At 40.8% G+C, this 14,357-nt stretch overlaps 1 protein-coding gene across 6 annotated transcripts in view; it reads right to left on the bottom strand.

Moving 5' to 3' along the window:
* Positions 1–14,357, bottom strand: part of LOC126458295 (Fanconi anemia group A protein-like) — a 240,518-nt gene that overhangs the window by 218,316 nt on the left and 7,845 nt on the right. For all 6 annotated transcript variants that reach the window (XM_050095235.1, XM_050095240.1, XM_050095239.1 and 3 more), the window contains exons 3-4: positions 4,085–4,200; positions 778–822 (exon numbers count right to left, since the gene is read on the bottom strand). In XM_050095235.1, coding sequence (XP_049951192.1) covers positions 778–822; positions 4,085–4,200 — 161 coding nt within the window. The remainder of the gene's footprint in view (positions 1–777; positions 823–4,084; positions 4,201–14,357) is intronic.

Genomic DNA, 14,357 nt, shown 5'->3' with positions numbered 1-14,357 from the left:
AAAATGATTTCCAAGTGCAAAAATGTGCACATTTACGCTATGAAATGCCAAAACCATATGACTCACAGCCACAATGGGGAGTTCAACAGCATGTCTATATCACAGATCACATAGTTGGCACAACATTTCCAGTCACATATACAACTCGTGTGTCAAAAGTTGAAAACACTGAGTGAAAAATAATAATAATAATAATAATAATAATAATAATAATAATAAACACTGAGCTGTTCAGGTAGCTGCAAATCACAATGATTAGGAACCAGGTGTGGTGGCAGGTGATGAAAGACTCACACGAAAAATTCCTGCAAGAGCGAAGATGTGAAATGAGAGAGTTTCAAATACTGTCTACGGGATCCTCATTCCAGTTGATTAGGTTGTCTGAGTCACGTTTCCACTGCAACCTTAACCTCAAAATACCATAGTGTTGAGACTGTGTCATAATCCAGCTGTGCATTAAAAGAAACTGTAAACTGAGAGTTGTAACTTCACCAAAGTTACCAGCATTCCAGCACATACAATAACATTTTCCTGTAATATTACTAATGACATTTATTATGTACAGTGAGGAAAAAAAGACGGAACAAAATTAAATATAATAAAATATTTGTACAGAATATTTCTTTTTCTCTACCATTTAATATGTTACACAGGTATCCTATACCACTCATAATGTGCAGAACATAATTTCTTGTTATATCACATAAAATATTTTACAAAATACTTGACTCATCAAGCAGCAGAATGAATGTCACAAATTTCAAAACAGCAGCTTACCTCAGCGACACTGCCTATGCTGTGATCTGGAAGATCCCTCTTTGCCTGTAAGCACGTGAAACAACAAATTCCAGCCATTAATATACAAAATAAACAGAACATGTTGTTTAAAATTTTGGTGGAATGTTCTCTGTTTATCTTATGGTCTACTGATAAAGAGACACACTTGCCATGTCAGTGGTATTATGAACAGACAGATAAGTATGGAAAGTTGATCTCAACTTTCTGCTGTCCCTTCAGTGTTAATCTGAAGGCACTCACAATTGCAAATTACAATATTTATGCTGAATTACTTTACATTAAAACCAACTTAAACGATGTTGACACCAGAGAGAATATTATCATCAAAAAGAAAGGGACAAATTGGCCACTGATATGCCAAGAGAAAGGTTGACAGGAGCCAATAGCTCTCTCAAAATAGTATACATGTCATTTTTAACAAATTAGCCTTATATGTGTGGTCATATTCAATGAGGATTTTAATTTTAAGATTTATACATTGTTGCTGGAACATATATCCATCTGAGTAATGAAAAATGCCAATTAACTTACTTTACACTTACTTTTAAGAAAACAGATATAAAAGCAGTTTTTAAGAATTTTCATTTCCAAATATTCTTACAATCTGTAGCTAGTTTGATGATGAAATCTACTTCACTGCAAGAAATCCAGAAGACTTGCGTAATATTCACATTACCGTTTAATCCTTTACAGGGTAATCAGTACGGAGAAACTACTTTACATCCCTGAAAATTGACTGTTACCTTTCTGAAGAATGAGACTGTGATGAAGCAAGCTGGGATAACTTTAATTCCCCTCTTGTTTTGCCATCTGCCTCCTTGTATTCGTTTTGTTCCTTTTAACTATTTACCTTTAGCATACGTGAATATAATCTGCATTTTCATAAAAGAGAAAGATTGGCCTCAGTTTTAAAGAATATAACACTGGATCTAAATTTGTGTTTATTTTTATGTATGTAATTGATTTTCTAATTTATTTTGACTATGCCTTGTTATACGGCAAAATCAGTAATTGTGTCGCAACTTAAATTTTATTGTTGACATATAAAAAAAAAAAAAAAAATTCTGTACTAATTATAAACATTTGGAAGACAAAATACTAGTAATCTTAAAGTATCTATTTGGCTCTATTCGAAAACATGTTAGCAAAACCAGCCCTTAATTAATTCCAAAGTAATTAACAGTTTTGTCAAAAGTATTGTTTGTGTAATGATATTTGTTAATTTCATGATTTAAATAAATAATTTAGCCTAACTCTTGCAGTAGAAGAAACTATTAAAAGGAACGAATTTTTTGATGTATTCAGTTAATTTGATGAGTTAAGTTTTAATTGTAATTTCTATAAATTTAACTTCGAACAATGTGTAGTTTCAGCACTTATTATTGTGATGATACATAAGGGCCGGATTTTTGGTCATGAGACAGTCAGTCCAAAGCCAAGTTTCAGACGAGAAATCTGTGTTGCTTCGAACAACAATAATGCTTCTAATGTGGAATAAGTGTTAAACAATTAGGCCGTGTGTAAAAACAAGAAGTGTCCGCTCCACACATACCTTTCTGTTCTTCAAGAACTATGAACTTTGTGGTTAGGTTTTTACTGCTTGTAGCTGTTCAACAGTAAACTCTTGTAGCAGTATGTGGATGTGCACCTGCTACCTATTAATGAGGCTTATGCAAAGTTAAACAATAGTGCACTGGCCATATTAAATGTGTATATGGGTGGTTGTGAGAAGAGAAAGTAAAAGACAGTGAAACACAACTGCGCATCTGTCGGCTACATCATTTACCATAGCCAGTGTCCAAATTACAAACCCCATTTTTCAGCCAGTGTAGCAACACAGTACATCGACACCGAGGACAAAAAACAAAGAAAACAAAGCAGGCAGAACCGCCACAAGACTGACTGCCATTTTTATTTCTGTGCGGAGCATCCAGCTTTTAACAAATGTTTAGATTGCTCTTTCATTATAGGTATAAAATGGTGGCATTATCTCTCAACCACAATAACAAAGAGGCATATGAAACAATTGGAATAATTTTAAAACAATAAAAAATTGGTGAGCAATTTGTTTTAACATTTGCTTTTGGTCAGCATTCGACAAATATTACAGAAAACCTTTACCCAGATTACGCTTTGTATATAAAGGGTTGAAAGGTTTCTTAAGAGACACCTACATTTTCCTTCTTTCTTTCTCTTTTTTAACATCACCTCACCCTCTGTGAGTCTGCACTCTGCCAATGTATCGGCCCATTCTTCCCCTTTCCCTGCTTTTCTCCTTTTCTGCTTCTCTCCTTTTCCACTCCCCATTTTTTCCCTCACACCTCACCTCACTTCCCAATGCTGCACCTGGCAGTCTCTAGTCCCCGCACACCCCGTCAAACAGTGCTCTTCTCCCCCCCCCCCCCCCCCACCTCTAGCCCGCTTTCCCCTATCCCTCCCCCTTCCCCGCCCCTCTCCATATCACTACTCACGTGACAGTCGCATTCTGGTCGGAGTTGCTGGTGGTAGCAGCCATGTGCGCATGAACTGTGCTTGCTTGTGTAAATGTGTGTGTGTTTTCTTAGTCTTTTCATTGTGGATGTCTGCAACACAACAGATGTGTAGGAATTTTTGATAAACCTACAGTTTCAGTTGTTTTATACAAATTTAAATGCAGATTAACCAATATGGTACACCCTCGTATGGGATGTACTTCACGAAGATAATCTTCAAGAAAGGTACGACGATTCAATTCAGCTGCCTATTTTTACCTGCCAAAAATGAAGAAGCAGACTCTTTCCAAACATTAAGCAATTTTGGGTGAAATTCCAATGGTGATAATTAAGAAAAATAAGAAAATTATGATGGCATTGTATTTCTGTTTAACCATATGAAAGCAATACACACAACATGAATACTTCGAAATTGCACGCAGAAAAAAAAAATTAAATTTGATTTACACAATGGTCAACATGTATCAACCCAAGAAAAACTTTATTGGAACCAATTCCATCTTTTTGCTACCCCACCTCAGCCCCACAGTGGATTCAGTGAGATAAATTCAGATGAGACACACCAAATGGAAGAAATGTTATGCAGTTAAAAAGAAATTAAATATATGAAAAATTTAAACTCCTATAGTCAATGAAAATGATTTCAGAACACCAAGAAAGGATTTAAATTAGAGTTCCACAGATGGAAGTCTAAATTAAGTTGTTCTTAATAAGTGCAGGGTTTTACCAATGTGTCCTTTCTCCTTCTTCCAACAGTTTTTTACCAAAGTGATACTTATTTAATGGTTTTTTACCTCAGCCATACTTATTACACCTTCCAAGCTTCTACACATTTCAAGGCAGTTCTTCAAGCGGACTTGAAATGGTTCTTCAGATTCTTCTTCTTTTCGTTTCTTCTCCAAAGCTTTTTCTGTAATGGTGTATATTAATCATTACATTAACAGACTGTCCTGTTGGTTCTTGGTAGAATATTTTATGCATTACAAATGAAAAACTACACGATGCTACTATAATATATATTCATTATGTCAAAAACTACTACTGAGTTCATATGCCATTGTCAAGTACAAAGCTGCGCGGGGTAGACGCGCGGTCTAGGGAGTCTTGTCACAGACCGCATGGCTCCCCCCATCGGAGGTTCGAGTCCTCCCTTGGGCATGGGTGTGTGTGTTGTCAAGGTCCCATAAGGTCTTACCACAAATTTTTTGCAATCAAGTACAAAGATAATATTTATCTTTGTTCTGACAATGGTGTAACAGCCAAGAACCAATAAATAAAATAATAAATATTGTCTCTTTTGTCCATAAACTAATTACTGAATTAAGACAATTCCTGTGAGTATGAAAGTATATGATAAAAGATGGAAAGAGTAAAGATAACAACTCACCATTTAGTTGAGACACTGATTTGCTGACAAGCACATAAACAAGACTGAGAACATTGCTGGCTTTCACACACACACACACACACACACACACACACACACACACACACACACGACTAAACTGTGCTTGCACTGCGTCTTGTGTTGTGGAAGATGGAATCGATGAGAGGAGAAAGCAGGGAGAGGGAGGGGGGTTGGGGAAGCGTGGCTGACGAGTGGGAGGAAAAGGTGGGGCAGGGGGCACTGAATAGGAATGTTGGCACCAGCGAACTCATTTGGTTGCAGAAATGAGAAGCTGTGTGCAGTGCACAGTATCGTGGAGGAGTGGATTAGGAGGATGACAGAGAACAGAGGAAAAGAGAGACTGTGGAGAGGAGAGTGTGAATGCAGAATGAGCATAGGCAGGGTCATGGGGCAGAGGTGGAGGTGGGCGTGAGGCGGGAGATAGCACTGAGGCCAGCCCCAACCCACCTCTGCCCCATGACCCTAATTTCACTCACCCCGTGCACACTGCTCTCTCTCTCTCTCTCTCTCTCTCTCTCCCAGCTATAAGCCACCCTCCCCAAGCCTCTTTTCACCACTTGTCCACTCCACCTGGCACAACCAAATAGCCTAGGCTAACTGCAGTGCCATCACAAAGCAGTCAGGCGTGATAGGTGGAACAGAATATAATCTTTATTGTCACATAACACGTCATTTACAGTCATTTGATTGAAACATTGGTGACTTATCAATGAGTACAGTTGTATGTCCACATCCTTACTAATATTAGAAATGTGAAAACTCTGTCTGTTATGCTTTCACCACTGAAGTGATTTTGATAAATTCTGGTATGGAGATAGCTTGAATACTAAAGAAACCATTGGCTACTTTAGAAAGTTGTGTCTTTTTGAGTATTACTAACATTTTTAAAAAAAATGGTTCAAATGGCTCTGAGCACTATGGGACTCAACTTCTGAGGTCATTAGTCCCCTAGAACTTAGAACTAGTTAAACCTAAGGACATCACAAACATCCATGCCCGAGGCAGGATTCGAACCTGCGACCGTAGCGGTCCTGCGGTTCCAGACTGCAGCGCCTTTAACCACACGGCCACTTTGGCCGGCAACATTTTTAAATATGGTATACATGAGTGACATGCAGATGACGCTGGCCCTATAGTCAGCAACTATTAGTGCTCTAGATTATTCCGTGAAAGTACAAATCCAATGTCACTGTGGGCATGGTTTATGATATTCAGTCCTTACACCACTTGATACAGCTGGAGAGTTTTGGTGCAGATACAACAAGAAAATTGGACGGCAAGCCTGAGAAGCATATTTAAAACTATAAACCTTGCAAATGTAAGTCTGATTTACTGCACAGTTCTACGAGAGCTCAAGCTGTAAAAGTTACTCAAATCCAACAAACCTCGGAGCACTCTCACATCCACCAGAACTTGGATGCAGAACGTCAGGTGGCGGTAACAGCCAGAGAGACATTACAACAATCACAAGCCCTTCATATTTTAAATCCTGAGCATCACACATCTCTTACAGCTTCAAAGTGCTTGAAGAATCACAATAATGTGTCATTTAAAGGCTGTATGACAAAGAGAGAGTCGTATCTTTACAAGTGTGGAACACGGGTTGCTTTTGGTGGGGCTGCATTTGATTATGATCTATTAACTATCTATGTTACTCATAAATTAGTCATCACAGGGGGACAGATCAAAAATGTAGGCACAATAATGCATTAAAATGAAACAGAGAAATAGTTGTTATGCGTTGCTCTGGAGGCAAAGTTTCACATCCAGTACTAGGTGAGCCAGAGAAACCCTACTTCTGCATGAATGTAATAAACTGAGACATTTTTAAATATAATTAGAAAATATAAAACATGTTTTCAGATTTGACAAACATCAAAATAATTCAAATTCATTATGTACCTGCATACCGGCACTGCATACATTTTTTTATACATATGTCTCTACAGCACTATTTACAAAGACATCTCCTAAACTACTAGTTTACTTACTCACCATCACTCATCACAATAAAATTACCGATATGCAGGAGAAGCATAACAGCTAGTAGGTACATATAAAAATAGTGTGTACAAGAAGCATGTGAACGCATCTTACAACATAAAAAACTAAATAGGTGTCACATTTCTTCTTAAATTTTTCCATGCTGTTATAACACATTTTTACATATTTTTCAATGTTTGCTTCTCTAGTTTATAAATATGGGTACATAAAAAAGAACACATACCTCCATTAAAATAGAACACACATATACACGGAGAATATAAGGTAAAAAGAAAGATTAATATCACCTACTCATCTTCCTCATTTATAAAATCTTCTACACTATAACAACATAAGCTTTTTAAGCACTTTTCGTTTGCTTTTGTGGTTTCTAACTTGTAGTCCTTGAACTTAGACCGTAACTTCGTGTTTAGCTTCAAATTCATGTAGTAATACAGGGTGTTTTCAAACCAGCTAAGCCTGCGACAAAGTAACTTATAATCTGGTATATGTCTTGTTCTTTAAGTAGGTATAAAAGAATTTCCTTCTAAAAGACATGGATTTTTTTAGCTTAAAGAGGAATATTTCATATGTAAACATACAAGAAATTGTCATTATGTCAAGGCTTTCCAATAAAGATATGCATGACTGCCTACTATTTGTTCCCACCACAGCTCAGATTATTTTTTTCCGTAGCTTCAATATACTGAGGAGGTTTGCTTTCTCAGTAGCCCAAAACATTATATCATATCTTACAATGGATATAAAATATGCATGATAAAGAACTTTTTTAACAGAATGAAATCTTCGCTCTGCAGCAGACTGTTCATTTATATGAAACTTTCTGGGATATTTAAACTGTGCGCCAGATCAAGACTTGAACTCAGGACTTTTGCCTTTTTCTTATAAGCTAAATAAGTTACTTTATTTAGAACTCTCACTGCATAACCAAAACTGTTTAATTGCTTCAAGCAATCCATGATCAGACCATGAAAAGTTTTTGCTTATAGTAATGCCAGATATTTAACAGAGTTTGCAGTGATCAATCCTTTGCTCTCACAATTTAACTGCGTGCCACGTAGATATATTTGTGTGTAGGTGTGTGTAAATATGTGTATCCAATCAGTTCTGAAGGACAACTTGTATCAAAGCTGGTGACGTTTCCCATCCTTTTTACAGTGCTGTTAATGACTCGCTGCCTCAACTACTCATGTGAGTTGTTACTTTTACTTCTTTCATTATTTAAATTCTACCACAGACTTTAAATTAGTAAGTAGCAGAAGTGCAAACTGACAAAGCAGGAATGGCTAGAAGAGAAATGCAAGGCTGCATAAGCTGCATGAGTATGGGAAATATAGAAGCAACATGTAGGAATATCACAGACAGATATGGAGAAAAGACAAGCACCTTAATGGGAATAGAACTCGGATGGCAAGAAGAAGAGAAGGCTGAAAGCTGGAAGGCATTTACAGAAGGGCTACACAAGAGAAATAGATGTGATGACAATATAGCAAAAAGAGAAGATGAAATAAACGATGAGATGGGAGATATAATATTGTGAGAAAAATTGGACAGACCTCTGAGAGATGGAAGTCAAAACAAGTCTCTTAGAGTAGACAACATTGCCTTAGAATTACAGACGTCCTTGGAAGAGTCAGTCATGGCAAAACTACCACAACTTGCATGCACGATGTGTAAAGACAGGTGAAATACTTTCAGACTTCAAAAAGAATGTAATAATTCCCATTCCAGAAAAGGCAGGTGCTTTCAGGTGTGAATATTATCAATCATCATGGCAGCAAAATACTGACATGAATTACGTACAGAAGAATGGAAAAACTGCTAGAAGCTGACCTCAAGAAACAGAAGTTGGCATTCTGGAGAAATGTATAAACACATGAGGTAGTACTCACCCTATGACTTATCTTAGTTGGTAGGCTGAAGAAAGGCAAACCTATGGCCATCCCATTTGTAGATTTGCAGAAAGCTTTCGACAATGTTGACTGGAAGACACTGTTTGAAATTCTGAAAATAGCTGGTGTAAAATACAGGAAGCCGAAAGCTATCTACAATGTGTACACAAACCAGAGTGCAGTTACAAAAGTCAAATAGTATGAAAGGGAAGCAGTGTTCAAGGTTGTAGCCTCTCCCAGATGTTATTCAACCTGTACACAGTGCAAGCAGTAAAGGAAAACAAGGAGAAATCTGGAAATAAAACTAAAGTTCAGGGAAAAGAAACAAAAATTTTGCAGTTTGCTGATGACATTGTAATTCTGTTAGAGTTGGAAAAGGGCCTGTAAGAGAAGTTGAACAGAATGGACAGTATCTTAAAAACAGTTACGAGATATCAACAAAAGTAATAGAATGTAGGTGGATTAAAACACATGATGCTGATAGAATTATATCAGGAAATGAGGTACTATAAATAGTATATGAGTTTTATTATTGGGGCAGCAAAATAGCTGACGAAATCACAGAGACAATGCCAAGTGGTGTACCGCAGCCCCATGCCAAGTTGACAAATGTGAAACAGGAAACAAGTAGCAAAACCATCTCACATCTAACAAGCTGCACACCCAAAGAATTCCACTGATTTGAAACAGTGAGGGATTGATCTACAGGAGTCTCTCTGCTAAAGACGAAGCTTCACTTCTGCATCCATACCAGATGACTTAAATAACAAGGGAACTAAACTTACTGTTACCAAAGAACATAGTGTGGCACCACAAAAGAAAAATATGCAGAGGATTGCACATCTAGCAACAGAATATAAGACTCCTAAAAACAAAGAAAACTGCATCTAAGTAACATGAAAAACAAAGAACATATTAATGACAGAGCGGAAGAGAACAAGGAAATTTCAGATAGTTTTATGTACAGGCAAGACAAAGAGGATGACAGAAACATCATTTCTCACAGATCAAATAGTAGACAACAAAGTATGGATGACTCAACAATTAACAACTGTCTGTTTTGTTTTAGGGCACAAAAACAACTGTGGGTCATATGCGCCCAAGTCAAAACTACAGAACATGAAGACAGAGAGGAATTAAAAAACGACTACACATCAATCCCAATCGACATAAGAGAAGACAGCGAAAAACAGGGACATGGAGAAAGGGCTATAAAACATACCATACAGAAACGGAGGTCCAAAACTAAAAATTAAACAGCCTTCGCCATTTTGTACGATGGATAAAACGTAAAACATAGTCGACAGCCTGTGCATCCTTCGATAAAACAGCTGATAACTCGGATGGAAAGCCCAAGCTGGAAAGTAAACAGATAAAAAATGGGCATTCCATCAGGAAATGGCAGACAGTTAACCCTTGGGTGCAATGTGCACAAAGTGGTAGGAGAGCTCCACTTAACAAATGGTGATGGTTAAAAAGGCAGTGCCCTATACACAACCTAGTTAAAATGACCTGCTCCCAGCAGGAGGTCTGAGAGGAGGTCGTTCAAGCCGCTGGGAGAGGCTTAATAATATGGAGCTTATTCCCACGAAGAGAGGGGCAATGGCAATAACAAAGGGACACCACGTCCTGACAGATGGCAACACAGAGATCATCGGAGGGTACATAGAAACTAGTGGACTGAGGTACAAGGACTACAGCCTTGTCAGCAATGTCACCAGCCTCATTTCCTGGCAGACTGACAAACATCACCATGCCTCCATCAAGAGTGAGCAAATTACAGTTTTCCTGGACCTGTTGCACTAAGGGATGGGAGCTGTACAGCGCACAGATGCTTTGAAGGGTGTTGAGAGAGTCTGAGCAGAAGACACAAACGAAAAGCCTGTGTCACCAGATGTACTCCATGGCCTGATACTGGGCGAAGAACTTGGCTGTAAACACTGAGCAATGTGCTGAATGCCGATACCGAAAAACATTGGTTCCAATGACGAAGGCACACCCAACACCATGGTCAGTCCGAGAGCCATCAGTGTACATAAAGGTATTATCGCGAAGTTCCACGCGAAGATCGTGAAATTGAAGGCATTAGAGTGAGGATGGAGTACCGTCCTTAGGAAGTGAAGGAAGGCCAAGGTGAACATGGGCCGCCGCACGAAGCCAAGGAGGTGAAGGGTTCACAACCACTGGGAAAGTTGCAGGTAGTGTGAAATTAAGCCACCGAAGCAAGTGCCGAAAGCGGACTCCACGAGGTGACAGAGAGGACGGACGTGCGCCATACTGGCAAACAAAGGAGTCATCAAAGGAGGCGGCATAGGATGGGTGGCCACGCATGGCAGAAAAACGGCTTGCACACCTGCTAAGGATAGTCATAGTGGTAGGACAGTGGTAGTTCAGCAGCTTCAGCATGTAGGCTCTCAACCAGGCTAGCGTAAAAGGCGCCAGTGGCGAAAAGGATGCTACGATGGTGGATAGTGTTGAGACAGCGTAAGAGGGACAGACATGCAGACGAATAAACAAAGCACCCATAATCTAGTTTCGAACAGACAAGGGACTGGTACAAACGGAGGAGGGTGGTTCCATCTGCACACCAGGAAGTACCATTCAGGACACGTAGGACACAGGGATCGTGTCCAGTGGGCTGCCAGGTAAGACACTTGGGAGGACCAAGACTGTTTCCTATCGAGTAAGAGTCCCAGGAATTTCATAGTTTCAACGAACGAAAGAGCAACAGGCCCAAGATGTAAATATGGTGGAAGAAACCAATTGTGCCACCAGAAATTCATACAAACGCATTTGTTAGTGGAAAGATGAAAGCCATTGTTGATGCTCCATGAGGAAAGACAATCGAGACATCACCGAAGACACACCTCAATGAGACAGGTCCATGGAGAACTGCAATAGATAGCAAAATCATCAACTAAAAGGGACCCAGAGGTACCTCGCGAAAGACAGGCCATTATAGGGTTAATGGTGATAGTAAAGAGGATGACACTCAGGACGGAACCCTGAGGCAAACCATTTTCCTGGATAAAGGTGTCCGACCAAGGCGGAACCCACACACACTTTCAAACTTGGTCTTTTAAAAATTCCTCAAGGAAACAGTGCAGGCGCCCACAGAAGCCCCACGTGTAGAGAGTACGGAGGATACCATTTCTCCAGCAGGTGTTGGATTTTCACAGCAAACCATTCATGACATGGGTGGACAAAGTGACGAGTTGGTCAACTGCAGAACAGCGCGCTCGAAATCCACACTGTGCAGTGGTTAGTAAATTGCGAGACTTGAGCTACCATACCAGCCAGGAATGAATCACACGTTCCATCACCTTGCAAACACGGAAGGTGAGAGAAATGGGGTGATAGCTAACAGGAAGGTGTTTGTCCTTACCGGACTTAAGTATGGGTATGACAGCTGCTTCACACCAGTGCCTGGGAAACATGCCCTCTGCCCAGGTGCGGTTGTACAAATCAAGTCGAAAGTGCTTGCCTGCAAGAGAAAGGTGCTGCCACATCTGAATGTTGACAGCATCTGGCCCTGGGGCAGAGGATCGGGATGAACGGAGAGCATGATCTAGCTCCCTCATATTAAATGCATCATTGTAACACTCATGATTCTGAGAAGAGAAGGGTATCACCCGAGCCTCCTCTGCTCGTTTCCGATGGAGGAAGGCAGGGTGGTAGTGGGAAGAGCTCGAAATTTCTGCAAAATGGCGGTCCAAGGTGTTGGAGACAGCACCAGGGTCCACAATGACATCGTCTGATACTGTCAGGTCAGAGATTGGGAAATGGAACTTGGTGCCAGAGAGCCATTGGAGGTTGGTCCATATGACAGAGGAAGGGGTGGAACTGTTAAAGGAACTAGTGAATGAAATCCAGCTGGCTTTTTTCCTATCCCAAAGAACGCGATGACTCTGTGCACACATCTGTTTATAATGAATGCAGTTTGCCATCAGGGGATGACGGTTAAAAACACGGAGAGCACATGTCTGCGCGCGAATTGTGTCGCAGCATGCCTCAGTCCACCAAGCGACTGGGACACGGCATGGTAAAGAGGAATTACAAGGAATGGAACATTCTGCAGCAGTCAGGATAACGTTTGTAAGATATTCCATTTGGTCATCACAACTGGGGAAATCTTGTTCTTCGAAGGTTGCCAGGGAGGAGTAAAGCCACCAATCAGCCTTCATACGCTGCCATTTGGGTGTGCACACAGATGGGGTGGGAGTCAGCAAACGAACAGCACATGGGAAATACTCACATGAGTAAGTGTCAGAAAGAATGGACCACTCGAGACGTTGGGCAAGCTGGGCTGTGCAGGAGGATAGATCCAAATGGGAATAGGTGTGTGAGGAGTCAAAAAGGAATGTGAGTGCTCCTCTGTTAGGGCAGAAGAAGTTAAGCCTAAGTTGATTACAAAGGGCAGCCAAGAGGGCACCTCTCTGAAAGGTTCTGGGAGAACCCCAAAGGGGACAATGCCCATTCAAGTCACTAAGTAGCAGAAATGGGAGAGGTAGCTGGCCAATAAGCTGGAAGAAGTCTGCCCTGGTGTCATCAAATGATGGAGGGATATAAATAGTACAAAGGGAAAAAGTCAGGTGAGGAAGGAAAAGGTGAACCGCAACAGCTTGAAGATTGGTAGTCAGGGAGATAGGTTGACTATGAACATCATCCCATATGAGCAGCATGACTCCCCCGTGAGATGGAATGCCAACCTTGGGGGGGGGGAAGGTCAAAATGGACCAGGAAGAAATGCGAGAGCTCAAAGTGGTTGTGAGGACACAATTTTGTTCCCTGAAGGCAGAATACAAGGGGACACTGCAATTCTAAAAGCAGCTGTAAATCTTTTTTGTGGGATTGAAGGCTGCAAACATTCAATTGGAGGAGAGTCATGATGAGGAAAAAATGAAGGAGTGTCACCTCAGTGGTTGCTGAGTGCCAGCCTGCGAAGACTTGCTGCTACACGACACAGAGACAGGAGGATGCTGCTCCATGAGGTCAGTCTGTGGAGTCCAACGCAGAAAAATGATTGGTGGTGTGCACCAATGACACGGAGGCCCGGCTCGGTGAGGGTATCACGTGGCGACACCATCAAGAGGATCTTCGAGTCGGTGAAGGAGTAGACCATTTGCCATTGTTGGACTTCTTCAAGCCCAGTTAGCAGAGGAAGACTCAGGCGTTGGCTGGCTAGAGGGATGTTCGAAATCTTCATGGGAGTACTCCTTCTGGCCTTTCTGGCCTACTGTTGTGTAGCTGGTGGCTTCAAACCTTGAGGTGAGAGTTTAATGGCTTGTTGCACAGCTGGACGAGGGGCCAAGCGATGCTACCTTGTCACAGGGCGATTTCACAACCTAAGAGCTGAATTTGAGGTCACATGTCTGTGTTGCCATGTGTTTCATGGTGCGAGATGTACCAAGAACAGAACTATTAGTGCCAGACAATAGAACACAGGGTTTGCGATTAGCCAATAACTTGCGAGCGATTGGGTGAGGCATTTTTTCCTTTACTCGGATCTCCTGGACAGCCCGCTCATCCAGATACATTGGATAATCTTGAAGGGAGGTGGCGTGGCCACCAATGCAGCTGATACAGCGGGGAGAAGGAGGCGGACAATCACCCTAGTGCACATCCCTACCACAGGTTACACATTTGGCTGGGTGTCAACAAGACGTTCTAGTGTGGTTGAAAGGATGACACTGGTAGCAGTGCATCAGATTCAGAATGTATGGTCGGACTGTGATAATTTCATAGCCTATTTTGGTCTTGGAT

Source organism: Schistocerca serialis, chromosome 2 (genome assembly GCF_023864345.2).
Source record: "Schistocerca serialis cubense isolate TAMUIC-IGC-003099 chromosome 2, iqSchSeri2.2, whole genome shotgun sequence".
Lineage (NCBI taxonomy): Eukaryota > Metazoa > Arthropoda > Insecta > Orthoptera > Acrididae > Schistocerca > Schistocerca serialis.
This window is presented reverse-complemented; position numbering and strand designations above follow the sequence as displayed.